Genomic DNA, 27800 nt, shown 5'->3' on the forward strand with positions numbered 1-27800 from the left:
TTCGGTTACGCCATCCGTCCACACTACGCCGGAGTTCTCGAGCGCCGAAAACGGAGCGTTTCGAAAACTCTGGAGAGGCCGTTTTCATTCTGAAATGCTGCTGCTCCGTCTTAGTGTGGATGATGGAAAACGGAGACATCTGAAAACGGAGGCGGGGCTGCAGACATTCGCCTCTCTGATTGGGGATTTTCCTCAATATTAAGTAGCCTAACACACACAGTTCAGTCCTGAATCTTCTCCGTGTAAGTTCAGACTTCGCAAGTTTGATCAAAGCTGCATCTCTTCTTCTCAGTTTGATATGGAAAACAGACTATACCGAGAACACGCGTCAATCTTCAAAGGGAACAGTGTACTTTATAACTTAATTCACATCACCCTGGCTACGTTGTTTCACTTTCTCAACAATAAAATGTAAACATGATATAAGGAACTGCCTATTTTCATTTTAATATTAACAACTAAACAGACAGCAGAAATGTTGAGGCGTCGTGCAGCATAATAAGCATCATCTTCACTGTGTGGATATTTATAATAAAACGGAGCCGATAACAACTGTCTCCTTTTAATTTCAGTGAAAATATGAAACATACCCTCTCTTTTGCTGAATATCAGTTTTAATAATCGATAATGGCCATTATAAAAGTATAACATACAATAAGTTTATACATTATAGGAAATAAAGGCAAGCGATCAATCAATATACAGAATGTACGTGCTTACATTAATCATTAACTTATCTTTGCGCTCAGCCAAAACACGTTACCTGAGAACAAGTAATAGATTCCAATGACCAAAGTCAGGGAATATGTCGTTAGATAAAGACAACAAGATGAATGAAATATCACGTTTAATAAATATAATGAGATTAGATCTAGCGGGAGATGCTTGATGAGAAGTCCGACTAGCAGAGCTCTCATCTGGGTAGATGGGCTGCAGCGCTTGCCAAAGAGTGTGTGTGTGGTCACGTGATGTGCGTTTTCAGCATTTTGGTGTGGACGGAGAGCAGTTCAGAAACGCTGGGTAAAACGCGAGTGTGGACGCGGATCGTTTTTATTCTAAAACGCAGTTTTAAAACTAAAACGCACTAGTGTAAACGGGGCCTAAGACCAGTGTCCTTGGTAAAGCTATAGTTAGCATCTCCAGCAGCTTTGTAAACTCTTCTCAATTGCCTACAGAAGAAAAGTGTGTTAAAATGAACCTCCCCTGTTATTTTTGGCACTTTTCTCTTTTTTTGACAGATTCTCCTGTTGTGAGCATGGAGACGGTCCTGATCCAAGAAGGAGGAGAAGACTTTCAGGAGGTCATCTGTAGAGCGACAGATGGCAGACCACATCCTAATATCACTTGGAAACTTCCTGAATTTAGAAACACGTTGCTTTTACAGAGAGACATCTCAGAATCAGACTCGGTTGTCAGTTCATATCGGTTTCCATCAGATTCTTATGAAGGAGAAAATGTGTCTTGCATTTTTGGCTACATGCTTTTCCCTTTCACAAGCACTAGGACAATCACCTTGCCTATATACTGTAAGTCAACCAAGACTATCTATATGGATCAATTGCACACATGTAGTGGCAATATTTTAAACTGTTCCTAATTGGTTTATTTATCATCTAGACCTGTCCTATATTCAACTAAAGGACTTCGATCATGCTGTTAATAATGAGAATCAGACGGCATTGGTATTTCAGGAGGGGGACTTCGACATTTCAGTTGGAATGGATGTTAGAGGCAACGTACCAAGTTATAAAATGATCTGTTCAAGGTTAGTTGTATAATATCATATCCTGCAAGTCATAAGTATGTCATGAACATAACTGTCAACTCTCCTGTTTTTCCAATGATTCAAGCTTTACCATTTTATCTCAATGTCATCCAATTAAATAATGTTCACTACATTTATTCTGTATTTCTAATCTATAGCTATGTTCCATCCAAAGATGCTAATTAAGTTTTTGCACAAAAATGGAATAGTGCATAAAAGATATGCGAATAAAGTAGTCTCCATCTAAGAAGTCAAAGAGAACAAAATCGTCACTTCCTGAGTAACTGGCTCCAAATATCAGAAATAAAAGCATAATTTGCTGCGGCAGAGAAGCTGCGGGAATTTTTTCTTTATTTAACAAATTACTTGTACCTCAGAAGACAATGCCGACGTGAACACATAGTGGTGTTTGAAGGCTTTAGATGCGGAGCACAGACGCTCTTGACAGTTCTGGAGGTAATTAATAATATAATATCACTAATAAGGCGAGGCAGTGGCGCAGTAGGTAGTGCTGTCGTCTCACAGCGAACCTTGGCTAAGTTGGCATTTCTGCGTGGAGTTTGCGTATTCTCCCTACGCGTGGTACAGGTGAATTGGGTAGGCTAAATTGTCCAGAGATGGGTTGCAGCTGGAAGGGCATCCTGCGTAAAAAACTTGCTGGATAAGTTGTGGGTTCATTCCGCTGTGGCGACCTTGGGGAAAATGAATGAATGAATGAATGAATATCACTAATACTGAAAGGGTTAAGGCAGTTTAGAATGACCAAACCAACATTTCCCATGTCTGTTGGTTTTATCTATCTACACACATTTTATCATCACATGACCTTTTGTAACAAAATCACATTTAATTTTTAACGACTTTTAATGCACATACTGGAATTTTGTTTGGTAAGTGTTTCCATCGTAGTTTTTGCACATCTTTATATTGAATAAAAAGTTTATCCTACTCTGTTATGCGCATTTTCTAAACTTCTATACTTCTTGGCAATTTTGTCAACCAATTTTTTATGCGCATACTCAAAATGTGCATAAAAATAGATGAATGGAAACCTAGCTTATGAAAGGTGGCATTAAGTCTGGTTAATACTTCTGCATTGAGTGATCGGCGTGACCCACGGCGCATGCCTTGCACATTGTCGTGCATTTATACTTCTGGGCGCTGTTTCTGTTGCTTTGCAATAACACTTCCAAAATGCTAGCTTGCAGCGGGTTTTATTATATTCCTGTGTCGAGTTTACGCCGGTGTTATTTTTTTTCCTGAATGCTACCTTATTATAGAAGTAACTCAAACTCAAACTTGAGGCGGGAACCGAGGGACATGCAACAACTTTAATCATGAAGTAAACACAAAACAAAACATCTTCACAAGACTCGACGCTCACGTCCAACGGGTTCACGCAGCTCTTGGTCCTGCCCACACTCGTCAGTGAAACCAAACCGACCAATCACAGAGCTTGCGCTATGCGTTGTTGTGATGTGTAGTTACATTTTTCGAGAGGTGCGCATCAGCGTTGGCGAGGGCTATGCTTCCACTCATCACACATTGGCGATCCTCATTACACACATAGTACCGTCGAATAACCAGGAGGCACACATTGCTCTAAATGTAATATAATTAGCCATACAACCTGTTATATAACCTCAGAATCTGTCAATTTATGTAATAGATGCATTTCCCCAAGCTGCTTTCGTTAAACAGACAAACGCACGTAATAGCATTAAAACATGTCCACCTTGTCATTTAATCTTAAACACAGCTTATATTAAATGAGCATAACCAGTTAAAAAAAGTAGGGGTGGCACGATGGCTCAGTGGTTAGAACTATAACCTCACAGCAAGAAGGTTGCTGGTCTAAGTCCCAGCTGGACCAGTCACCATTTCCATGTGAAGTTTTGCTGTTCTCCCAGTGTTCACGTGGCTTTGCTCTGGGTGCTTTGGTTTCCCCCACAAGTCCAAAGACATGCGATATAGGTGAATTGGGTAAACAAAATTGTCCGTAGTGTACGAGTGTGTGTGAATATGAGAGTATATATGTGTTTCCCAGTACTGGGTTGTGGCTGGAATGGCATCCGCTGTGTAAATCATATGCTGGAATAGGAACAGGGCTGGACTGGAGCACAAAATTGGTCCTGGCATTTTGGACCAAAGCGACCCACTACATTCAATCAAAATGCTATCTATCTGTGCATGTTATATATATATATATATATATATATATATATATATATATATATATATATATATATATATATATATATATATATATATTTAATAAATACAAACATTAATCTCAATTTAATTTTTGTATAGTTTCCATAAAGATTTTATACACTTCTAAAAAAGTACACTTGATTCATTTATCTTCCTTCGCTTTAGTCCCTCATTTATCAGGTTTGCCACAGCGGAATGAACTGCCAACAATTACAGCATTTGTTTTATGCAGCAGATGCCCCTCCAGCCACAACCCAGTATTGGAAAACACCCATACACACTTATTCACACACACACACACACACACACACACACACACACACACACACACACACACACACACACACACACTACAGCCAAATTAGCTTATTCAATACACTTCACTCAGCCTATATTAAATAATAAACATAACAAAAACTCATACTCACAGAGAAAACTCACAGAGAACAGTGTACTTTATAACCTCATTGAACTCATCCTGCTTGCTGTTTCATTATCTTAACAATGAAAACATAATATAAGGAAATTAGTTTAATTTTGATATTATGATTAACAGACACCAAACATCCTCATGTAGCTTTATATTTATATGACCGTCATCTGCACTCTGCATATTTATAACAAAACAGTGCCTATAAAATAACTGCCTCCTTTTACTTTCATTCAAAAGATTGAACTTTACCCTGTCTCTTTTGCTGAACATCAGTTTTAATAATCAATAATGGCCATTATAAAAGTATAACGTACAATAAATTTGTACAAAAAAAGGTAAGCAATCAATCAATCAATCAGTGTACGTGGTTACATATATTAATATATTAGCTTATCTTTGCACTCAGTCTAAACAGAGTTACCTGAGAACAAGTGATTCAAAAGACAGAAGAGTCGTTAGATAGAGACAACAAGATAAATTCAATATCACATTTAACAAGTATAGTGAGATGAGATCCAGCAGTAGATCTTTGTAAACTGTCCGACATGGACTATACTCTCCCCTAGGGTTTATGCTCAAAGCACCAGCTGAACTACTGGCTGCAACTCTTGGCAGAGGCAGAGTATGTGTGGTCACGTGATTTGCGTTTTTAGGCGTGTACTAGTATGAACGGAGAACTTTTCAGAACTGCTAAATGAAACACCAGTGTGTTTCCTGCAATTTCACTGTGCCTCCTATCCGTTTCTTCTCCATCTCTGACCCTCGACTATTTTGACAAATACACACCGACGTTGCACGCTCACACAGAGCCCAAAATACTAGGAGTTTGTGATTGGGCCAGCCCAATGTCAATAAAGAAAAGAACCAATGGGCTGCAGTGTCACATGGGCCTGCCCAGTCAGTCTGTCAGAAAAAAACCCATCTTACTTTCAGAGAGTCACAGATCACAGCATTGTCAAATAATAAGCCAGAAAAAACGATAGACTGCTAAGCCTTTTATGGGCCGATCAGATCTAAGACGATGATCAGCCCAGCCCAAAAAGTATGCCAGTCCGCTCCTGGTTAGGAAGGTAATAGAATGGTTTATTTTTATATCCCAGTGTTGACAGGCCTGGGCATGAAATAATAATTAAATAAGAAAATATTCAAGACAATAATAGATGTAATCAACATTATCATGCATTGTTCAAATCAAAACTTTAGATTCTAGTGTGCTGACTAAAGCATGAATGCTTGATCTACACTTTTGTATCACTTAATCAGGGAAGACCAACCACTGCCTGAGGATGTAGATGTGGTTGGCAACAATATCTTTATCCGAAGACCTGTAGATGTGCATCTTGCGGGAGAGTATTTGTGTCAGGCTTCATACCGAAAACATCGAGTTTCCCTGAGGTTCACAATTGAAGTAAATCCAAAAGTCATGTTGCCAGGTAATACATTTACTGTTCATCATCACACTGAATTGTACGCTCTACAACTAAAGATACTAACATTGACCTAATTTGATTTTCAGTGACATTTCCTCCAAATATCAGTGTGGATTTGGTAGAAAAATCTGATCACATTCGCATTGAGTGTTTGGCTTCCAATGCAATTCCTGCAGCAAGCGTGTCCTGGGTTCTTCCCCAAGAGATCAACAGTACTGTTCAGTCTGACGTCACATCCTTTAATGGATCCTTTTCTGTCAGAAGTGTGTTGAATGTGCCTACATGCTTGACCCGTGAATATGTCATTGAGTGTGTAGTCAACCATACTGTCTTCATGGAACAAGAGAGCCGGCAGATTGCTCTTCCTGTGTGTGGTAAGATGTTGTCATCACTATAGCCATTGTGAAGAATGCCTTGTTGTTCTCTGTGTTAGGTTGAAATGTTCAAGCGTGTTGCAGGATTACATGCAGCATGCATAAAGGATAAATAGTTAGAAAAGAAAGAAAGAAAGAAAGAAAGAAAGAAAGAAAGAAAGAAAGAAAGAAAGAAAGAAAGAAAGAAAGAAAGAAAGAAAGAAAAAGAAAGAAAGGAATGGATGGACAAGAAAACGCTTTGTGCCGTTACAATAATAAGAAGCTATGTGTGTGTGCAGGTGTGGTGTATAAATAGTCTGTGTAATGAATCCTTGATCAGCTGTGTGTGAAATCATTGGAGAATATATATATATATATATTAGGGATGTGCGGAGCAGCCGGTATTTGTATCTGTATTTGTATTTGTTGAGGGGTAAAAGTATTTGTATTTGTATTCGAGTGAAATTCAAAATGGCGTAAAAATATATATTTTTTTCTATTACACTTCTAATTTATGTTATAGTGTAAGTATTGTTTAATTATACCCATTATAATACTCATGGATATGCAATATTGGTTGATGTTTTTGAACATGTAACAAGTAACGTCATTGAAAACATATAAGCCTTTACCTCATCCATGGTTAAACCAATAACTAAAATACCATTGTGAATATTATGAACCCCACCACCACCGTTCTTGTTGAAGGACGCTGAATAGACAGAATAAAAACAAATAATACTTCAACGAACTGTTCTTTTTTTTAAAAGAACTTCTTTCTAATGCACAGAATACCAAAAACTAAAATTAACTAAATAAAACTAAATAAACCCCTGACTGGGAGGTCTGGCAGAACAAAAGTAAAAGTAAACTGACTTGCCAGAGCAGAATGTGGCTGTGTTGATGGTTTGGTGCTTGTGGAAAATTTAGCAGATCATGGCTGTGCTGATTGAGGGGATTGATGCTTGTGGGGGGTTGGCAGACAGTATCAGGAGAGGATGCTTTAAGTGCATGTGATAATACATTACATAGAGGGTTGCGTGGTGGCACAGTGAGTAACACTGTCGCCTCACAGCAAGAAGGTTGCCGGTTCGAGCCTTGGCTGAGTTAGTTGGCATTTCTATGTGGAGTTTGCATGTTCTCCCCATGTTGGCGTGGGTTTCCTCCGGGTGCTTTAGTTTCCCCCAGTCCAAACACATGCAATATAGGTAAATTGTCCCTATTGTATGTGTGTGAAAGAGAGTGTATGGATGTTTCCAAGTGCTGGGTAGCAGCTGGAAGGGCATCCACTGCGTAAAACACATTTTGGATAAATTGGCGGTTCATTCCACTGTGGCAACCCCAGATTAATAAAGGAACTAAGCCAAAAAGAAAATGAATGAATATGCATAAAAGATGTTGACAGACGTTTGATATCTCTGCCTCACTTTTGCATACATTACATACAGTATCACTTTGTTTTATGTGCAGCACCACTGACTGTAAAATGAACTTGAACAAGTTTTTTTGTTTGTTTTATTTTGTTGTTTTTTTGACTGGTGGAGGACCAAGAAATGGCTCAGCAGACGTCTCACTCTTTTCTATTTCGGTGCCCAACTGTATTTGAGGAGTTTCAAGTTCATAAATGATGGGAAGCTATGCTAAGGTTAACTAGCCTATAGCAAATACATTGCTGTCTGCAAAAGACAGTAATTTAGACGTACCATAAAACTCCCATAAGTGCATACTATTCGACACAACTGCACAAGCATCGTTTTAACCTTTATAAACGAACGTTAACGTTACTCTGTCAACAGTCTATTGTCTAAATTACCGCGCTAACAGAGCTAACGTTGCGTAAACAGAGCACCCGATTGCAGACGTCAATAATGCAGCATAATGGAATATCCCGATCAAACTCCAGTTCAACTCCGCTACAAGTTTATAAACTGCCTCTGGAGCCCAGGTAAGGTACAAAAATCTGTTTAACAAAAATAGAGATGCAGTAAAGTATTTTTTCACTTAGCCAAGCCTTCTCTGTTGCTGTTCGGAGAAGCATGTATATATAGTTTATTTTTTTTTAAATCAGGCACTACGAACTACCTATTAAAAACTTCAGTAAACCAAAAGGATCACCCAGGGTCCTAGGCAGACCCAATTGTCAGGGGGGACTCGATTTCTCATGACACCGAAACAGGTGTGTGTGTGAGTTGCATGATGGGAAATGTACTTCATAAAGTGACAGAATTGTATTCCGGGTGAAGCTGCAAGCCTGGATCACTCGTGATCATGATAGATGGATGGATGGCAGATATGAACAAAATGTCAATAAACAGAAAGAAAGAATGAAAGAAACAAACAAACAAACCAAAAAGAAGGGCGGAAGGATGGCATGAACAAAGCAATGAATGGATGTATTGACAGATAGAAAAAACAATGGACAGAAGGGTGAACAGATAAACAAAATTTGATAGATGGACAGAATGAAGGTTTCCTGAATGACAGATAGATGGATAAAATAAAGCACAGCTAGCTATCTATCAGACATTCTCACATTATATTTGTTTGTTTTTTTCTTGTTTGCAGCTCCACCCAGTATTACCCTGCAGTGCAGTACTGAATGGGACAGTGGTGTTGCATACGTTCAGTTGGTGTGTTCAGTGCAGAGCCAGACTCCAGTAGTGGCCATTAGCTGGGCTGCACAGTGCCTTGGCAATGACATCAGCTCCAGTCAGTTTGAAATGAGTCAAACCCAGTTTCAGCCAAGTCATATGATTGCTGCTCAGAGCGTGGCACGTATTCCTATTTACACTCATGGTGGATGCAGCGTGACCTGTTCGATCGAGCTTCAGGGGTTAGAGAAACCAGAGAACAAAAGCATTGTCCTCCCATCCTTAGGTAAGTTTTGTCATTACATTGTCCTCAAGATAATCATACTGAATATTTAAAGATAAAAGGACCCAAAAATGAAAATAAAAGTGAACATCATTCACTTATTAACCTTTATTGGAGTATCTTTCTGATGTTAAAGGCACAATATTTTCAAAAACATCCAAAAACCACTAAGAATCGTGTTGTATATTTTGCTGACTTTTTTATTACATTATTGCAAATGTTTTGAAGAATTAAGAGAAATTATCAATATTAACCAGTGACAAAGATTGTGATGGATGTAAGTCTTGTAGGATGTAATGAAGAAAACAACTCCTATGATTTTAATCAAGGCATCATCAAACGAAGGCTGCATGTCAGTCAGCACCCTAGCTCCATTCATCAGTAGGTGGTGTACACGAATTTGGCCACTGGTAAGGGTAGTATTAAGCTTGGTTCACTACACAGTGACCATGAGAATGTCCTTATTGTACTTTAATATACAATATACTACAATATAGCTAAATAATATGATAATATGGTTCATTTAACAGCAACATTTCAACCATTAAATCATTATTAATTTTTGCTAGTTTTTTCCTAACCTGTCTAGCCATGTTTGTTTAAGGTTAAAAATAAATTAATACATTTTTAGAAAAGCATCTCTCCTTTGTCAGTGCGTTTTATGAAATTAGTCACGTAATTCATATTTTACACTTCCTTTAAGGGAATGTAGTGCGTATCGATGTGCCTTGATTTTCACAGTGCATTGTGAGACATTTAGGGCCCTAAGTTTTTTGTCAATTCAACAATTTTGCAACTGAGACAGCACATAAAACCTGATCACTGCACTGACTACTGAACAATGGTGCTTATAGATGCATCCTATGCCTTTATTTGTTGTGAATATTCGCCCTCTAATGGCAAAAATTACATACTGTGCCTTCAAACAGTACATTTCAAAAACATTAATTTCATTAAATCATGCGTAAAGCTGTAAAAGCGTGAACAATAAGTTGCTGAGATTTTACGTGGATGTTGATGTATGTCCAATTAAAACTAAATATCAAGTTGGGGGCAGGGCTATCTTATTGCACATAATTACCAGTCACACTTTATTTTGATGGTTTGTTTGTTAAATTTAAGTTACATTGTATCTACATGCCAACTAATTGTCATTAGATTATAAGTAAACTGTTAGGGTTGGGTTTAGGGTTCGTGTAAATTCACATGTACTTGCAAAGTATCTTATAGTCGGTTAAATGTCTGTTAATGGAGCAGTATCAACAGATATTAGGCAGACAGTCTACTAATACTCAAATGAACCATCAAAATGAAGCATTACCTCATTACCTAGTAGCAAACTAATGGTAAGAGAAGCATGTTTAAGAATATTATGGCTATAGTCATCAATGCAAAATGATTTGCAACTCTAGCCATGGAAGCAAATGATCAGACTAAAGATTAACAAAACAAACCTTTTTTTCAAGGGATCAACTTGCACAGGTTATTTGTTCACCTTAAGAATATCACTATTCTCTAGCAAAATAAACATTGTAAATAATGATTTCACATCCAATACAATATTAGGAAACTTATTGTCATGGATGAACACTATTCCCTTGCATGCTGACTTTAAGAGTTAGGATAAAACACTGGCCTACACATTATTAAGAAAGGAGTATATCTTGTTTATTAGGGCCGTCTGCAATCCTTGCATTTGTGGCTGAAGAGAGATACACTCATATCTGGCATGCAGTGTGTGGGTACAGCGGTTATGGAGTCGTACCCAACATCTCCTGGATCCTTCCTGAAAATGACGCTGCAGTTCAAGCAATCACTGAGTACAAGTACAATGGAATTAAAGTAGAAGTCAATTTGACTTACGAATTTCAGCTCAACCAGTTCGAGGGGAAGGATTTGATCTGTGTGGTCCAGAGAGAGCTCGACTGGGAAGAGAGACGGACAATACAAGTTCCAAAATTCTGTAAGGGTTTCTCTGTGTTTGCTGTGATTGTTTGTTCAGTAAAGGTATTTTGGTTGCTTAATGAAATCTGCCTTTTACTTTCACCCAGATATCTCATCTGTTGAGGTTTTAAACAAAACCACAGTTGATCGCAGAAGTCACGGCCAGCGTGAGCATCGAGTAGAGCTGCAAGAAAACCTCTCCAATCAGAAGATACTTCTTCAAGCCCATGGCAATGCAACATCTTACTGGACAATATGTTACAGGTATGGGCAATTCATAGTTATTCATTCATGTACTAAATGTCAATTAATGTATTAAATCATGTTAGTGCAAAAAAACACATTATGATACCCAGTAGAGAATGGAGTTTTGTTAAGAGTAATGTTTCAAAAAAGGGATTTACTAGATCTTAATGAGGATTCGTTACATACCCTTAGCACAATATGCTCTCTTAAATCTGTAGGAAGTCTTTATTTTAGGACAAAGACAAGTTACATACTGTAGATTTAAATTGCCCATGTTATAAGACTCAGTGAGCTGTATATTTGAAAAGGATATTTTTGAAAAACAAATCTCATCTCATCCCTAACTTTTATGATTTTACATTATAAAAAGGAGCTATTCAGTTTAATGTTTAAGCTACTCGTTTCCAAACAGTTTCTTAAATGAAAGAAATCTGAAATCCAATAGAATATATTAATATTAATAGACTGAGGGACAAAATGATGGATGGATGGATGGATGGATGGAAAGACACTAGACAGACGAATAGATAGATAAACAATGGATGGAATGAAGGACAAAATGATTGTTGAATGAATGGATAGATAGATAGATAGATAGACAGACAGACAAAATGATGGATGGATGGATGGATGGATGGAAAGACACTAGACGGACAGATGAATAAATAGATGAACATAACAATTGATGGAATAAAGGACAAGATGATGATGGATGGATGGATGGATGGATGGATGGATGGATGGATAGATTGATAGATGGAAAGACACTAGACAGATGAATAAATATATGAACAAAACAATGGATGGACTGAAGGACAAGATGATGGATGGAAATACATTAAACAGACCAATAGATAGATAAACAATGGATGGAATAAAGAGCAAAATGATGGTTGGATGAATGGATAGATAGATAGACAGACAGACAAAATGATGGATGGATGGATGGATGGATGGATGGAAAGACACTAGACGGACAGATGAATAAATAGATGAACAAAACAATGGATGGAATAAAGGACAAGATGATGGATGGATGGATGGATGGATGGATGGATGGATGGATGGATGGATAGATTGATGGATGGAAAGACACTAGACAGATGAATAAATATATGAACAAAACAATGGATGGACTGATAGACAAGATGATGGATGGAAATACATTAAACAGACCAATAGATAGATAAACAATGGATGGAATAAAGAGCAAAATGATGGTTGAATGGATAGATAGATAGATAGATAGATAGATAGATAGATAGATAGATAGATAGATAGATAGATAGATAAATAGATAGATAAATAGATAGATGGATGGATGGATGGATGGATGGATGGATGGATGGATGGAAAGACACTAGACAGACAGATGAATAGATGAACAAAACAAGGGATGGAATGAAGGACAAAATGATTGTTGCATGGAAAGACATTAAACAGACCAATAGATAGATAAACAAAACTCTTGGGGACCAAAATATCAGTGGTCTTTGAGACGTTCCTCTAAACACATCTTATTTCAGAGAGGACGGCTCAGCAGCACACACAGTCGGCATGGCATTGGTTTTTACAGCCCCAGCATCCGAACTGGACACAGGACTGTACATATGCCATGTCTCGTATCATCACCACATGGCCAAAGTCTTCCTTCGTGTGGACGTAACAAGTGAAGAGACTCAACACCGTAAGTTCAGCACTCATCAGTCATCAACATGGGAATAATACACATATAATGCACTAGAATGAATGAACTGTTCCCACAGTAATATTCATCACTATCTGCTTCACGACGGCTGCTGCCATCTCCATCATCTTGATCATCCTTTTGTTTGTCGTCTGGTGAGTACAAATGCTTTCTCACAAGCTTAGATAAGATTTTGTTGTTGTGTAACTTTTTGGGGGGAAATACTACCATACAGGTGAGATTAGTGGAGGCAAACAGGAAGTAAGGTAGCTTACCTAGACCAATGACATGCATAGTGTTCATAAACAGGATATACGGTGGCTTCTGCAGGCTGGCAGATTAAAAAAACCACACGAACCAAGAGTCGCTACACACGCGACACAAACAGATTGTCTCAGCAGTGGAGATTGATGACAATTTAAAATGGGAGAGTATCTGTGGCTTTTTCTTCTCATAACAACATTCTTGATCTTTTTTTGCTTTCCAGCAAATGTGGGAACAGTCACTCTTCACAACAGGTAATTGGACAGATTTGACTGCATTATTACAGGAGTTGGTAACACTTTACATTAAGGTTCCATTTGTAAACATGAGCTTTACATTGAAATAAAGATCTATATATTCATTTACAATTAGACATTTCTTAATATTAATGAAATATTACTGCATATATGCAATATTATCCAGACCTAAAAATTCTTTCACCATTTATTGCCTTCACAAATCTGTTTGAGTTTCTTCTGTGAACACAAAAGAAGATATTTTGAAGAATGCAGAAAGCCTGTAACTATTGACTTCCATAGTATTTGTTTTTCCTACCATGGATGTCAGTTGTGACATGTTTTGAACAGTTCAGAATATCTTATTTTCTGTTCAAACTCATAAAAGTAGCACGTGTGGTCGAGTAAATAGTAAGTGCATTTTATTTTGGGTGAACTATCCATTTATGAGGGAAAATAACTACAATCCTATGAAGAATTGCAAATGGCACAACTGAATTTAAAATGTCTGCAAAAAACTTCCTATAAATTTTGTTGAATCAAAGAAGTTTATACAAAATACACAAATTTATACAAATAAGTATTTTGAGAGCACAAATAGACAAACCTGATTATGTCATTTGCAATGCTTTATGACATTGGGCAAAGCTACAGTTGTATTATCTCTGGTTGGTGGAATGTTCTTTAGAGCATCCTGGGTAATGTAGTTTTTAAAAGTAAGTTGATTTAATGTGAACATGACTCGATAAAAGCACAAGCTGTAGCTAGCTCAGTGCACGATAGGTCTTGTTGTATTGGTTTATCAGTTATATTTAATAAAAATATAAAAATCCTCTAAAAAAAAGAAGAATGCTTTACTTTCGAAAAACTAAAGTTATTATTCACTTATTAATTTTCTTGTCGGCTTAGTCCCTTTATTAATTCTGGGTCGCCAAAACGGAAGTTATCACATCTTATTTAGTAATTGTATAATGCCAAAACTGAAAATAAAAATTTTTCTTCCCAAATAATGGACTTAATATGCTTATAATGGAGCTAGCATTAGCTAACAATCAACAGTTGTACTTTTGTTAACTTATAACTACCATTAACAAATGACAAGTAGTGTAACAAATATATGGCTTTTTTATTTATAAACAGCATAATGTCAACCCAGACTTATTGTTAATATATGCCGAGGACTAAAGTTTTCGAGAACCGACAAATATGTACCCTGAGCACATTTTCTTGCAGTCTCTTACAATTTTGACAATCTCAAGAACATGGGACACATTTTCTCACATGCACAATTTCTCATAAATCTACCAAAGGCTGCTGCATACATTTTTGGCAAATATTAACATCTTTCTTGTCCACATCAGTAAAAGAAGCCGGTTGGCTTGATGTTATGCATTATACACTCACCGGCCTCTTTATTAGGTACACCTTACTATTACCGGATTGGACCACCTTTTGCCTTCAGAACTACCTTAATTATTTGTGGCATAGATTCATCAAGGTTCTGGAAATATTTCTCAGAGATTTTGGATCAAATTGACAGGATAGCATCATGCAGTGGCTGCAGATTTGTCGGCTGCACATCCGTGATGCAAATCTCCTGTTCCACCTCATCCCAAAGGTGCTCTATTTGATTGACATCTGGTGACTGTGGAGGCCATTTGAGTACAGTGAACTCATTATCATGTTCAAGGAACCATTCTGAGATGATTCACCTTTTATGACATGCCAAGTTATCCTGCAGGAAGCAGCCATCAGAAGATGGGTACACTAGTCATAAAGGGATGGACATGGTCAGCACCAATACTCAGGTAGGCTGTGGTGTTGACACAATGCTCAATTACTAATGGGCACAAAGAGTGCCAAGAAAATATCCCCCATACTATTAAACCCACCACTACCAGCCTGAACTGTTAATACAAAGCAGGAAGGATCCATACTTTAATGTTGTTGACGCCAAATTCTGACACCACCATCCGAATGTTGCAGCATAAATCTCAAGACTCACCAGACCAGGCAACATTTTTCCAATCTTCTATGGTCCAATTTTGGTGAGCCTGTGTGAATTGTAGCCTCAGTTTACTCTTAGCTGACAGGAGTGACACCTGCTGTTGCCCATCCCCTCAACGTTGGACGTGTTGTGCGTTCAGAAACGCTGTTCTGCAGACCCTAATGCTGACCTCGGTTGTAACAGATGGTTATTTGAGTTACTGTTGCCTTTCTATCAGCTCGAACTAGGCAGGCCAGTCTTCTCTGACCTCTGGCATCAACAAGGCATTTGCGCCCACAGAACTGCCTTCACTGAATTTTTTTTCTTTTTCAGCCAATTCTCTGTAAAACCTAGAGATGGTTGTGTGGGGAAAATCCCAGTAGATCAGCAGTTTCTGAAATACTCGGACCAGCCTGTCTGGCACCGACAACCATGCCAAGTCACTTAAATCCCCTTTCTTCCCCATTCCGATGCTCAGTTTGAACTGCACCAGGTCGTCTAGACCATGTCTACATGCTGAAATGCATTGAGTGGTTGCAATGTGATTGGCTAATTAGACATTTGCATTGGGTAGTTAGACATAATAAAGTGGCCGAAGAGTATATCAGCTTGATATCGACTGACCAATCCAACCCCCTTCTCTTAACCCAACCAATATTGTTTTTCAAAAGCAAACTAAAAGAGTAAAGCCATTGCAGCTGTATGCTTCTACCATGACCTCATGCTGCTTTTTTTGGGGTTACATTTTACCTGGTTTCTGGAACTATCCTTCGCCGAACCGCTATTCATCAAAACTACCAAGAAAACTAGTCATGCTGAAAAAGCCGTCCATATGGAGGTAAGCAGTCAGCAGTGTTACCCAGTAGGCTTCGTTTTACTCACAAAATGCAGCCATATGTACCCACGAGCACATATTTTTTGGTTCTCAAAAATGTAGTCCTAGGAATATTTTCCTAATCTGCATTCCATAACGCACATCTTAAAGAAAGATAAAAAGCTAAATGCAGCCCACACTAATCTACACATTATTCGGTAAAGAACAGTGACATGATAGATGATCATATAAATGTGTATAAGAATATACTCATTATTGGTCAAAATCATTCATTGTACACAGATGAGCCTGTGTTATTAGTTTCAGCAGTTGTTATCTGACATACCTTTGAAAGTTGTGACTGACCAATCAGAATCAAGCATTATAGATCATAAGCTGTGCAAAAATTATGGCTAATTATAAAGGGACCGTATTATAAAGTGTTACTCAAAAGTTTGTCCAATAAGATACTTATTACGCTTTTTTATATTGAGTATTCAGATTCTATTTTTCTTTCTGCCTTTTTCAAAGAAAACCAGGATGGATCGTGAGTCTCTGTCCGCTCTGATGCAGGACCCTCGCTGCTCAGAGAGGGCGCTTCTTCAAGGCCAGGCCGGCCAATATGCAGAGCTCACCCACTATTCCATTGTTTTTGATGCCAAAAGCACCGTGTGATGCACCTGTTTGTTTTTCCAGGGTAACATTTAAGTTTTTAGAGTATTTTGGAGTTCATGCCAGCTTGAAGGCACACGATGTAAAAGAAAATATCATCAATTTTAGTTAAAGTGATCATGTGAATGAAGCATTTATTAGTGATGAAGAGAGGGAATTATTGGCAATGGTGATGTTAGTGGTCACATGCTGTCTTTTTAAACAGCGCCTGATTTTTAAACAGCAGTTCAACAATCTGAATATTGAGCGAGCTACATTTTAGATTCAATATTGTTTTTATATTGTTTTGTAGACTAAAATAGATTCTGAGCTGAACATTTGTGCATTTGTCTGCTATACTGTCGTTTTACTTCTGAATTAATGTTGTTTTTGAATGAATTATATAAGTCAGTGATTCAGTGCTTCATTTCTAAAAGAATCAGATGCTTTGAATGAATCATTTTAAGGAATGATTTAACAAATGATTCTATAAACGGTTTGTTCGCCCCAAAATGAAAATTCTGTTATTAATTACTCACCCTCATGTTGTTCCAATCCCCAAGACTTTCATTTACCTTCAAATCACAAATTAAGACATTTTGGATGACATTTTAGAGCTCTCTAAACTCCATAGACAGCAAGGGTCCGAGACACTCAAAGTGCAGAAAAGCAACCAAAACATCTTCAGCGGTTCAACAGAAATCATATGAAGCTCCACGAAAACTTTTGTGCACAAAAAATGACTACTACTTGATTAATACAGGTAAAATTAAGTACTTAATTCAAATACTCGCATTGGCAAACAAAGTCATTTTTACAGGTTTTAGGTACACAAAATATACAGGACTTGTATATGGAGGGGAGAGCCAGAGAGATCTTGAATTTCATCTAAAATATGTTCATTTGTGTTCTGTAGATGAACTAAGGGGATTAATTGAAAAAGAAGAACTGTGTCTAAAACCACAGTCTCCAGTATGTAATCACTGAAAGCATATGTTGGGTATAATATGTGTGTAGTATGAATGTAATCAGGACGTGCTAAAGTCACCATGTAGTTATCCTGGTTTCAAAAATAACTAATGTTTTGATTTGAGTGGTGATTGAAAATCAGTGTTATTCCCCGAAATACCGATTTATTAACTGTTCGGAAATTAAAATCGGTATCTTGTGGTTTAAAACAAATATAAACAAACAACCATGACACATTTTGATTATTTTACACAAAAAAAATTCAAATTACACCATTTTTATTTTCAAATTTGGAAAAAATGTTTTCAGTACTTTCTGATATCCTTTTGTTCTGATTCCTCAATCATGAATACTGATGGTGGGGCAATATCTGTGAATTAAGTCGCTTTCAGCATTAAGATTTACTGTGATTATTACCATGTAGCATTGTTTGATAAATACTTTGCGCACACCTTATACGGGTTTATTATCTTTTTAGTATGAAGTTGTACTTTAATGATCTAGCTGGTGTCTTCTGTCTTGTTTTTCACCATTTCAGTTAGACTTGTATCGCCTCATTACCTGACTGAATGTGAATTGTAATGGCGCTCTCTGCTGATCACAATGTGCCACTGCATAAAGGAAAAAATGTATTGGCCTTTCTAAATCAACAACTGTGATTTCTGTTCAGCCTTCTACTCATATTTTTATTACCTTTGCAGTCTATCAGAATGACGGCTGGCCTGTATTTTTTTAAATGATGTTTTGTTGTAAAACATTTAGTTTACTAAATGGGAATTTAATGTCACTGTGTTAAACATTTAAAAACAATAAAATACTTGCACATGTAATCATACATAGTACGTCTGTTTGTTTATCAGGCAGGCTATAAAACAACTTCTAACTGTTTTCACAAATGACAAAAGTTCCTCAATTATCACATTCAAATCTTTTTTTTTTTTATAAAAAAATCAGCCTCAGGTTTGTACATTGACTTAAAGCAGCAGCTTTAAGAAAATCTGCATTCTTGCTTTCATACACAGTCCATAAACCATAAAGACAACATCATCGGTTTTAACACATTCATCGTTTTTTATACAGGCAAGGTTTCAGCTGAAGTCCAAATTTCTTTGCGTTCTCCGGTGCTTTTCTGGTCTTTATGAATTCGAAGGAGAAGAAGTAGCTGTTTTCAGTGTCCTAAATGAAAAATAAGCTCAAATAAATAGCTTGTAAACAGCACTCGTCCGTTACTAAATTATTATCTGTTGCTATCTCCATTAGTGTACTGAAAAGCGAAGAAGTGTTGCTGTTGTTGTTAATATATTCCTTTATTGATCCGCATAGTTGCAGAACAGCACAATTGTAGTCTGCAACACTGCACAATTTGGCCTGACTTTCCTTCCCTTAATACAGCATTAGACCTGCAACTAACAATCATTTATGATAATTAAGGAGGAGATTATGCTAACGATTGGATAGACAGCGGGATTTGCATGTTTGGCAGTTTTTAACAGGATGTTTCGCACAATCATCTAAAATAAACAGTAGGCCTATATTGTAATTAACTGCTTTCAAAATGACTTTTTGCAGCTCTACTTCAATATTATTTCAGTATCGTTATGTATTACAGTATTTATTATGATTTTAATATGTGTACTATGGTGATAATATCTCGTATTCCTACTAGATTTGTTATTTGAATAATATATATCATTCCAACATTGATATATCACAATGTGGAAATCTACAATAGTCACATCGCTGGCTCTCAAGCGATTTCAAGTGAATTTAAACCATTTTGACCCAAGAAATTATCAATTTTGCCACTTTAATAAAAATCAATTGTTTATTTATACAATGAAAACTATGCTGTGTGATTTTACTTTAGATTATTGATTTTCTGTAATTTAATACTGTTGGACTCCGTTATAAAGTGCTGTTGATTTTATTTAGTAAATATTTCTAAAATAATGGTAACACTTTATTTTTATGGTCCATTTGAGTAGAAACAGACTATCTGCGTAATATCTGTTGATCTGCTCCTTCAACAGACTTTTAAATGACTATAAGACACTGCAAGTACATGTCAATTTACACTAACCCTAAACCCAACCCTAACAGTCTACTTATAATCTAATGACAATTAGTTGGTATGTAGATGCAATGTAACTTAAATTCAACAAACAGACCATCAAAATAAAGTGACCAAAATAATTTTGTACATTTTTATGTACATGCACTCCCCCTACAAAACCATCGCAATCAACATAAAATCATGAATTCTTTCCAAATGGACTTATCTTAAGAAATTATATTCATATGGCAATATATAGCGCAGAAAAAATAAATGCAATGTCAGTTTTTTCTAATATTGTGCAGCCCTATACATTTGCATATTTTGGTGAAGATATCTTGAATTCTAAGATTGTATTATCAAATCATATCAAGAGTCAAAAACACTTTTATAAATATTACATTATTTGTTAATATTTTATATGCATATTATGGTGATAATATCTCCTAATCCTTAGACTCAATCATCAAAACATAACAAGAGTCAAATAAACACTAAGCTTTATTACATTACAGTATTTATTCTTATTTTTCATTTGCATATTTTGGTGATGATAAAGTGCATCCAGAAAGTATTCATAGCACTTTACTTTTTTCACATTTTTTGTTACAGCCTTTTTCCAAAATTAATTTATTTATTTCCCAAAATTCTACACACAATACCCCATAATGACAATGTAAAAAAAGATTTTTTGAAATTGAAAAACCACCAGGAGTCTTCCTAGAGCTGGCCGGCAATCTAAGCTGAGTGATCGGGAGAGAAGGGACTTATTCAGGGAGGTGATCAATAACCCGATGGTCACTCTGTCTGAGCTCCAGCGTTCTTCTGTAGAGAGAGGAGAACCTTGCAGAAGGACAACCATCTGTGCAGCAATCCACCAATCAGTCCTGTATGGTAGAGTGGCCAGACGGAAGACACTCCCTGTCTGGAATTTGCCAAAAGGCATCCGAAGGACTCTTAGACTATAAGAAACAAAGTTCTCTGCTCTGATGAGACTAAAATTTAACTCTGGAGTAAATGCCAGGCGTCACGTTAGGTGAAAACCAGGTACCGCTCAACACCAGGCTAATACAATCCAACCTGTGGGGATGTTTTTCAGCAGCAGGAACTTGAAGACTAGTCAGGGTAGAGCAAAAGATGAATGCAGCAATGTACAGACACATGCAACAATTTAAAAAATATCTGTTCACATTGTCATTATAGGGTATTGTGTGTAGAATATTCAGAATTTTAAATGTAATCCATTTTGGAATAAGGCTGTAACATAAAAAAATGTGGAAAAAGTGAAGCGCTATGAATACTTTTCGGATGCACTGTATTTATACTTTTTTGAGTATAAAGAGGTTTCATACTCACCAAGGCTAAAACTTATTTAACCAAAAATAGATTTCTGTAAATTACACATTAATATTGTGGCGAACAAAATCTTTTAAAAAAATAGATTTATCTGAAATATATCTGATTTTAAATAAAGTGTTTCTAAACATGTCCGTGTAAGTATTTTTAATGTCTTTAGCATCACTTTTTAGCAATTGAAGGTGAATTTAAGATTCAAATAAAGTATATTACCTTGTTGACGATCTTGAAGCCCATATTTGACAATGCACGAACAAATGAATGCACATTTTCAAATCTACTGGCCACTTCAGCTATTTTAAGAACCCCGCTGTATAAGACGAAAGAAAGAAAAGGGTTTTGTTATGGTTCACCACAGACTTATAATGGTTTCGGATTATAAAATGAGCCGGTTACCCCATCACCAGGACTCTGTTTGCTTCAGCCAAAAAGTCTCCCAGATTCGTCCCCATCAGAGAAAGACAGAAAACAGCAATATTCACAGTAGAATCACCAAGAGGAACCTGGGAAAATGAGCAGAGCTGCTTTTGTCTTTTGGCTGCATTGCAAATCAAAGCTTTATTACTATGATAGCTTACTTTGGCCATGTCACAAGCAGTGGCAAGTTCACAAACCGGAGCCAGATCAAAAGAATGTACTTTGTTTTTGACACTCCGGGCAATTTTACAGTCTCCACAACCGAAGTCTGCCACAACTAAAGAAGCTGGTCTGAAAGACAGGAAAAGAAAATGTGCTGAAAATGTGAAATCATAAATACAAATGTAAAAAAAATCATACAGTTGAAGTCAGAATTATTAGCCCCCCTGAATTATTAGCCCCTCTGTGTTTTTCCCCCAATTTCTGTTTAATAGAAGGAAGATTTTTTTCAACACATTTCTAAACATATTATTTTTAATAACACATCTTTAATAACTGATTTATTTTATCTTTGTCATGATGACAGTAAATAATATTTGACTAGATATTTTTCAAGACACTTCTATACAGCTTAAAGTGACATTTAAGGACTTTACTAGGTTAATTAGATTAACTAGGCAGGTTAGGGTAATTAGGCAAGTTATTCTATAACGATGGTTTGTTCTGTAGACTATCAAAAAATAATAATTGCTTAAAGGGGCTAAAAAGTTTTCACCTTAAAATGGCTTTAAAAAAAATTGAAAACTTTTATTCTAGCCTTATTCTTGCCTTTATTCTAGCTGAAATAAACCAAATAAGACATTCTCGAGAATAAAAAAATATTATCAGACATAGTGAAAATTTCCTTGCTCTGTTTAACATCATTTGGGAAATATTGAATATTTTTGTTTATATACTTTGTTTTGCTGCGATATATATTGCGATATGAAAAACAATTTTGACAGATGACTTGAATAGCTCCATTTGTGTAAAAGCATTTATTTAGATTGGTTGGGTTGATTTTGTAAGGGTGTGAATCATGTAATAAGATAAAATTGCAAGAATAATTACAATAGAGCAAAAAAAACTAAGTTCTTTATGGTTTTTGAGAGTCAAACAGTATTCAAATTTAGAAACTTAGTAATGTAAAATAACACTGTATAGTTTATTTTGTCAATAAATCAGCACATTTTTCTTCAATAAATTTACAAATGTTTCTGTTATTGTGCCTGAATGCTTTACACTTTCTTGAAGTGCCTTTAAAACACATGCAAATAATAAAGTTTTTCTCTGTTATGGTTATACGCTGAAATTAAACACAAATCTCATGTACACTTAATTGTTGATCGACTATAATCCCAACTTAACATTGCATATCCTGCTATGTGACTATTGCAGACACACACATTGCGATATCGATGCTGAAACAATATATTGTGCAGCCCTAATATGACCACAGTGATTTGAAACAATTAACAATTTACAATTAATTGCTTCATTTTCTAAATATTAAGTGCCTATATGATTATTGCATACCAAGTATCATATATGAATAGCAAGACCTAATATTATAATATTCTTGTATCTTCTAATGATTTTTAAATACATATATTTAAAATGATTTTTAATACATGTACAATTACATTAACATTATTATTAGTAGTACTTTTGTTTTATTTAAATTACATAAAAATAAGCCAATTTATAAATTAATTTGTTACAATTATGATAATAAAAATATAATATATAAAAAAATTAAACTTTAATATTGAACAACTGTATATTAATACTACACTTATAAAACTAACAATATTTTAACCTAATACTTTTTATTTCTTATATGTAAAATGTATATGCACATAATAACACAACATATTACAAGTCATTATTACTTATTGTATGTTTGTAAATATGGCATAAAATATAATTAATGTTGTTATTATCACTACTATTATTACTTTAAAAATTATTATTATGCTACTAGGATTGTTTTATTTTCTAAATAGGAACTATATGCTTATTACATACCAAATAATATATATGAATAGTAAAATCTAATATTTTAATATACTTGCAAATTTTTTATGATTTTTAAATACATATATTTTTTATTTTTTTTAATATATGTACAATTAAATAAAAATTATTATTAGTACATTTGTTTTATTTAAATTACATAAACAAAGCTATTTAATAGCTTGTTTTTATATAAACCAAGTTATCTTTGTTCTATTTAGTCAAATATTATTTACTGTCATCATGACAAAGATAAAATAAATCAGTTATTAGAGATGAGTTATTAAAAATGTTGTATTTAGAAATGTGTTGAAAAAAATCTCTCCGTAAATAAACGGGGGGCTACTAATTCTGAGGCGCTAATAATTCTGACTTCAACTGTATATACACACATCAAACACAACAAATTACAAATAATAAAAATTTGACTGAAAATAAAACTAATAGAAATTGTATTATTACTATTATATAATTAAATTCTTATACAAGCTATTAGTTATTTTTCAGTCAAAATATATTATTTGCTCTGCCTACATTTATAAACCTCACTTTTGACAAATATAGGAGATGATGGAATCCACAGGGTTTGTGGGCCAGTGTTGAACCTGTGTTGTGTACCCCTTATGATAAATGGTGATGGCGTCTGGATCCTGCTGAAACATGCGTTTGGCCGCAGCGCTGGTGGAAGTGTAAAGCTGCTCATTGATGAAGCGAAAGCGAGCAGCTTCTAACTGTTTCTCCATCTTGAACCTTAAAGCAGTGGAGGGATCAAGAGGAGCCGTTTGATCTTCAACACCCTTCACATCCACTGCTGCATCTTCTGGGGTCTCAGTGACTTTATCACTATCAGTACGACTTGACTTTGACTTCAAAATACGACGCAGTTTCTCTGCCTGTAATTTTTTTGTCTTTTTTGCATGTTTGTCGGTTTCTCCTATTTCTTGTGAAGTGTTGTAGCTGTTGTTTAGGGAGTCGTCAACTTTTATAGTTTCTGTGAAGATTGTTTTATCAGTTTTAGAGTCTGTGCAAGTCCCAGCATTGTCCCCGATGGAGGAGGCATTCTTTTCAATTATCTTATTAATTTTTTTGGACGTTTTTTTGGATGTCCTGTCAGGTTTCAGGGGGTTCTTGAATTCTTTGATTTGCTGTGTTTGAACTAAAGTTTCCTTCTTTGGACTGGTATCATCACTTGTTTGTTTCTGAAGATATTTGTTTTTACTCTTTCTTTTGTTCTTCATCTTGTTCTTCCACTGCTGTCTGCTCAGCTTTTTCTCTGTCTGACTTCCGTTTTTCTCCAACTGAGCTCTGACTGCGTTGTCATCTTTTTTGGGCTCTTCTGACTCCACTGATCCTGCAAAAACAGATTTGTGTGGAAAAAGTCAGAAATGTTCTTGATGGCAGACAAAAAGTAAACATCATATGCACTCACTTTTTGTTTTCTTCACTGGTTTTGTCGTTGTCTTTTTCTTCTTTACTGGTGCTTCAGAATCCTCTTCCCCCATCTGCTTCTCTTCATTATCAGCGTTAGATTTTCTTTTACGCTTTTTGCACCTTTTCTTTTTTGGTTTCTTGACTGCAGCGGACGCATCTTTCTCCTCGTCGCTATCCTCCTCGACAGCTTTCCCAACTTCCCAGTCTGGAACTGAACCCAGTGTTTGCAAGGTTCTCAAAAGGCTTTGTTTACCCACAGCTTTTTTCTGTTCGGATATTAAAACATAATTTTTTAGACTTAAAATGTACAGGGATATATCAAAAATTAAAGGATGTGAATTATAGGCATGGGACAATAACAGTTTTCAAGAAAAATGGTTTGGAAAAGTCAAGGTTTTAAAACCGCCAAAATTTTCTGCAATACCGTTCCTAAAGTATGTGTAATATTTTTATTTACTTTTTTTGTTTGTTTGTTTGTTTGTTTTTTAGGACAACAGTATCTTCACTGAAAAAGATATCAAAAGATGCTGTTTAAATTGTAAAGAAATCTGTGTTTTTGAAACAAGTGAAGACAGCAGAAGTCAATGATTCATTTGAATCATATAGTCTGACATGTTTACTGCCCCAAAATATTATAAATCTTTCAAAAAAATAAAATATATTGTTTTGAAAGGTGAAAAAAAAGTTTTTGTTTTTTTTACCCAGACATTATAAAATAATTTATTTTAGAACAGTGAGCACAATACTGTGATACTGTGAATCTGTGATATTTTTATCCAAGGTTATCATACCGTCAGAATCTTATACCGGCCTACGCCTAGTGAATTATGTGATAATAATGTTGTAAAAACTGTTTGCTTTCTTGCGCGGATGATCAATTAATTTCAGGAGGCACAGATATTAATTTTAATTTTGTTTTGCTTAATTGTTATTATTTTCCAAGCAGGCACCTTGATGCCAAAAATGACACAAAAAAGGATAAAAAAGTTCATTAAAATTGTCAGTTGACAACCTTAATGCCAAAACGACATCATATTGACAGCTAACACTGGTATTAAAAAACAATAACAGGACTGCCCTGTAATTGTTTTTCGATGCAAGGTTACATGTACATTTGTCAAGGTAGATTACCTGCACTGTAGTAGTGCAAAATCCAGTGTCATTATGAAATTTGAACTTTTATTATATTATAATATTGTGTCATTATTTTGATGGTCAAAGCGCATCAATGTGTGGATGTCGAATGGAGGTCAAAGTTTTGATGCCAAATTGAATTTGCATTTATCGGTCTTTGTCAGGTGACATCACCCTAGTGAACACCAAGTTGTATTATGGGTCTAGCCGCCATTTGTGGGGTATCCAGGTCATATAACAATAGCTGTTATATGGATTTAGATTCTTTCGCAAAGTAAATACAGTGGTACATTCTTGCTCTGTGAAGGTTTGAATAGTAAACACACCATAGAAAAGGGAAATAAATTTATCAAAATGACAGATATTTTAAACTTCTGACTTGGAACAAAGGATATAGACAGTAACAGGTAACAGATGCATGTGATGTCCAGGGTTACAGAAATGAGATGCAAAAATATACTTTTGCCACCATATCTCCGTTTAAGTGCGTTTGCTCTCGACATTTTCATAAAGGTAAGTATGTAACAATATTTAAGCAACTTTACAATTGTCATTGCTTTAAATTAAAATAATAATTTAAAGCCTATGTGACACTTTAGTTTTGGGGTAGAACTGCATTTTAAATCTGACTGAGCCAACTTGGTGAATATAGATTTATGAATGCAAAGTGATTTATAGTTAAAATATTGCAAAAAAATAAAAATAAAAAATCACATTAGTTATTACAAATGTAACTTTTTCTCACCTCTTGTCAAAAAGTTACTTTTCGACTGTCCTTTTTCTGAAAACAAATAAAGGTTTTTGTTGAAAACATTCCAGGACTTTTCTATCAGGGAGTTAATTAATACTTTACCTTTTTAAAAAATAAATTAATTCAGGGTTTTCAAGCTCAAATGTGTCATATTGTCATAATTAGTGTAGCATTATAGTACATTTATTTTTACTTATTCTTTCTATGTGAAATTTTTTTTGGATATACATTTCTAATTGTGTCATTGCTGGCAAACCTGCATGAGATTTATTTATTTTTTTTTTTTTTTTTAATAAGTAAGCACCCTGGTTTGTAAAAAAAAAAAATGTTCTAGTGAGGAAACAGCAAGGAGGCAGATAATGTTAATTTTTTAGGAGATCCATCCCATTCAATTAGATGAAAAAGACCAAAAAGAAAAACCACACAATACCTTGCCAGATGCAGGAGACAATTTAGCAGACAGAGGGGATCCATTTAGTGATGGAGAATCAGTCCAGTCCTCTTCAGCAAACATGTTTGTAAACGCTGTTAATGTGAGATAAACACTTACTATACTTAATTAACAGTTGACATATATAACTTAAGTGTCTGCATTGTCAGATTATAAACTATAACGTGCTGTTGGCTGAAATGGATTTTCACACTCCTCAAAAAGTATATAGTAAGTTAGGCCTAGAAAACAAATAATTTTACATTTATTTATGCAGTAACTACTTACATTTCTCCGCTCTCTCACACGTGCAAATCCCCGTCACGTTGTTTTGTGTACATCCGGGTTAGCGAGACAACTTCCTCT

The 27800-nt window shown here is 35.6% G+C and overlaps 2 protein-coding genes across 3 annotated transcripts in view; one reads left to right on the top strand and one right to left on the bottom strand.

The window, feature by feature from the left end:
• Positions 1-18804, top strand: part of si:ch211-149e23.4 — a 57006-nt gene extending 38202 nt beyond the window's left edge. The window contains exons 4-14 of the mRNA XM_087283829.1: positions 1239-1526; positions 1618-1765; positions 5676-5845; positions 5929-6216; positions 8761-9072; positions 10745-11032; positions 11121-11277; positions 12786-12946; positions 13026-13101; positions 13434-13464; positions 16779-18804. Coding sequence (XP_087139955.1) covers positions 1239-1526; positions 1618-1765; positions 5676-5845; positions 5929-6216; positions 8761-9072; positions 10745-11032; positions 11121-11277; positions 12786-12946; positions 13026-13101; positions 13434-13464; positions 16779-16922 — 2063 coding nt within the window. The 3' untranslated portion in view covers positions 16923-18804. The remainder of the gene's footprint in view (positions 1-1238; positions 1527-1617; positions 1766-5675; positions 5846-5928; positions 6217-8760; positions 9073-10744; positions 11033-11120; positions 11278-12785; positions 12947-13025; positions 13102-13433; positions 13465-16778) is intronic.
• On the bottom strand, positions 18625-27773 carry rrp8 (ribosomal RNA processing 8). Of its 2 annotated transcripts, XM_087283840.1 has the most exons (9): positions 27723-27773; positions 27435-27529; positions 26999-27034; positions 25118-25385; positions 24238-25039; positions 21855-21984; positions 21673-21779; positions 21490-21586; positions 18625-19043 (listed from the first exon to the last, which is right to left on the bottom strand). In XM_087283840.1, the coding sequence occupies exons 4-9, from the start codon at positions 25188-25190 to the stop codon at positions 18930-18932; spliced, it is 1323 nt and encodes a 440-aa protein (XP_087139966.1). In that variant the 5' UTR covers positions 25191-25385; positions 26999-27034; positions 27435-27529; positions 27723-27773; the 3' UTR covers positions 18625-18929. The 2 variants fall into 2 exon arrangements, with proteins under 2 accessions (XP_087139966.1, XP_087139965.1); XM_087283839.1 differs by lacking the exon at positions 26999-27034.
• Positions 27774-27800: the final 27 nt, after the last annotated feature.

Source organism: Danio rerio, chromosome 15 (genome assembly GCF_052040795.2).
Source record: "Danio rerio strain M-AB ecotype USA chromosome 15, GRCz13ab, whole genome shotgun sequence".
NCBI classification, from domain to species: Eukaryota; Metazoa; Chordata; class Actinopteri; order Cypriniformes; family Danionidae; genus Danio; species Danio rerio.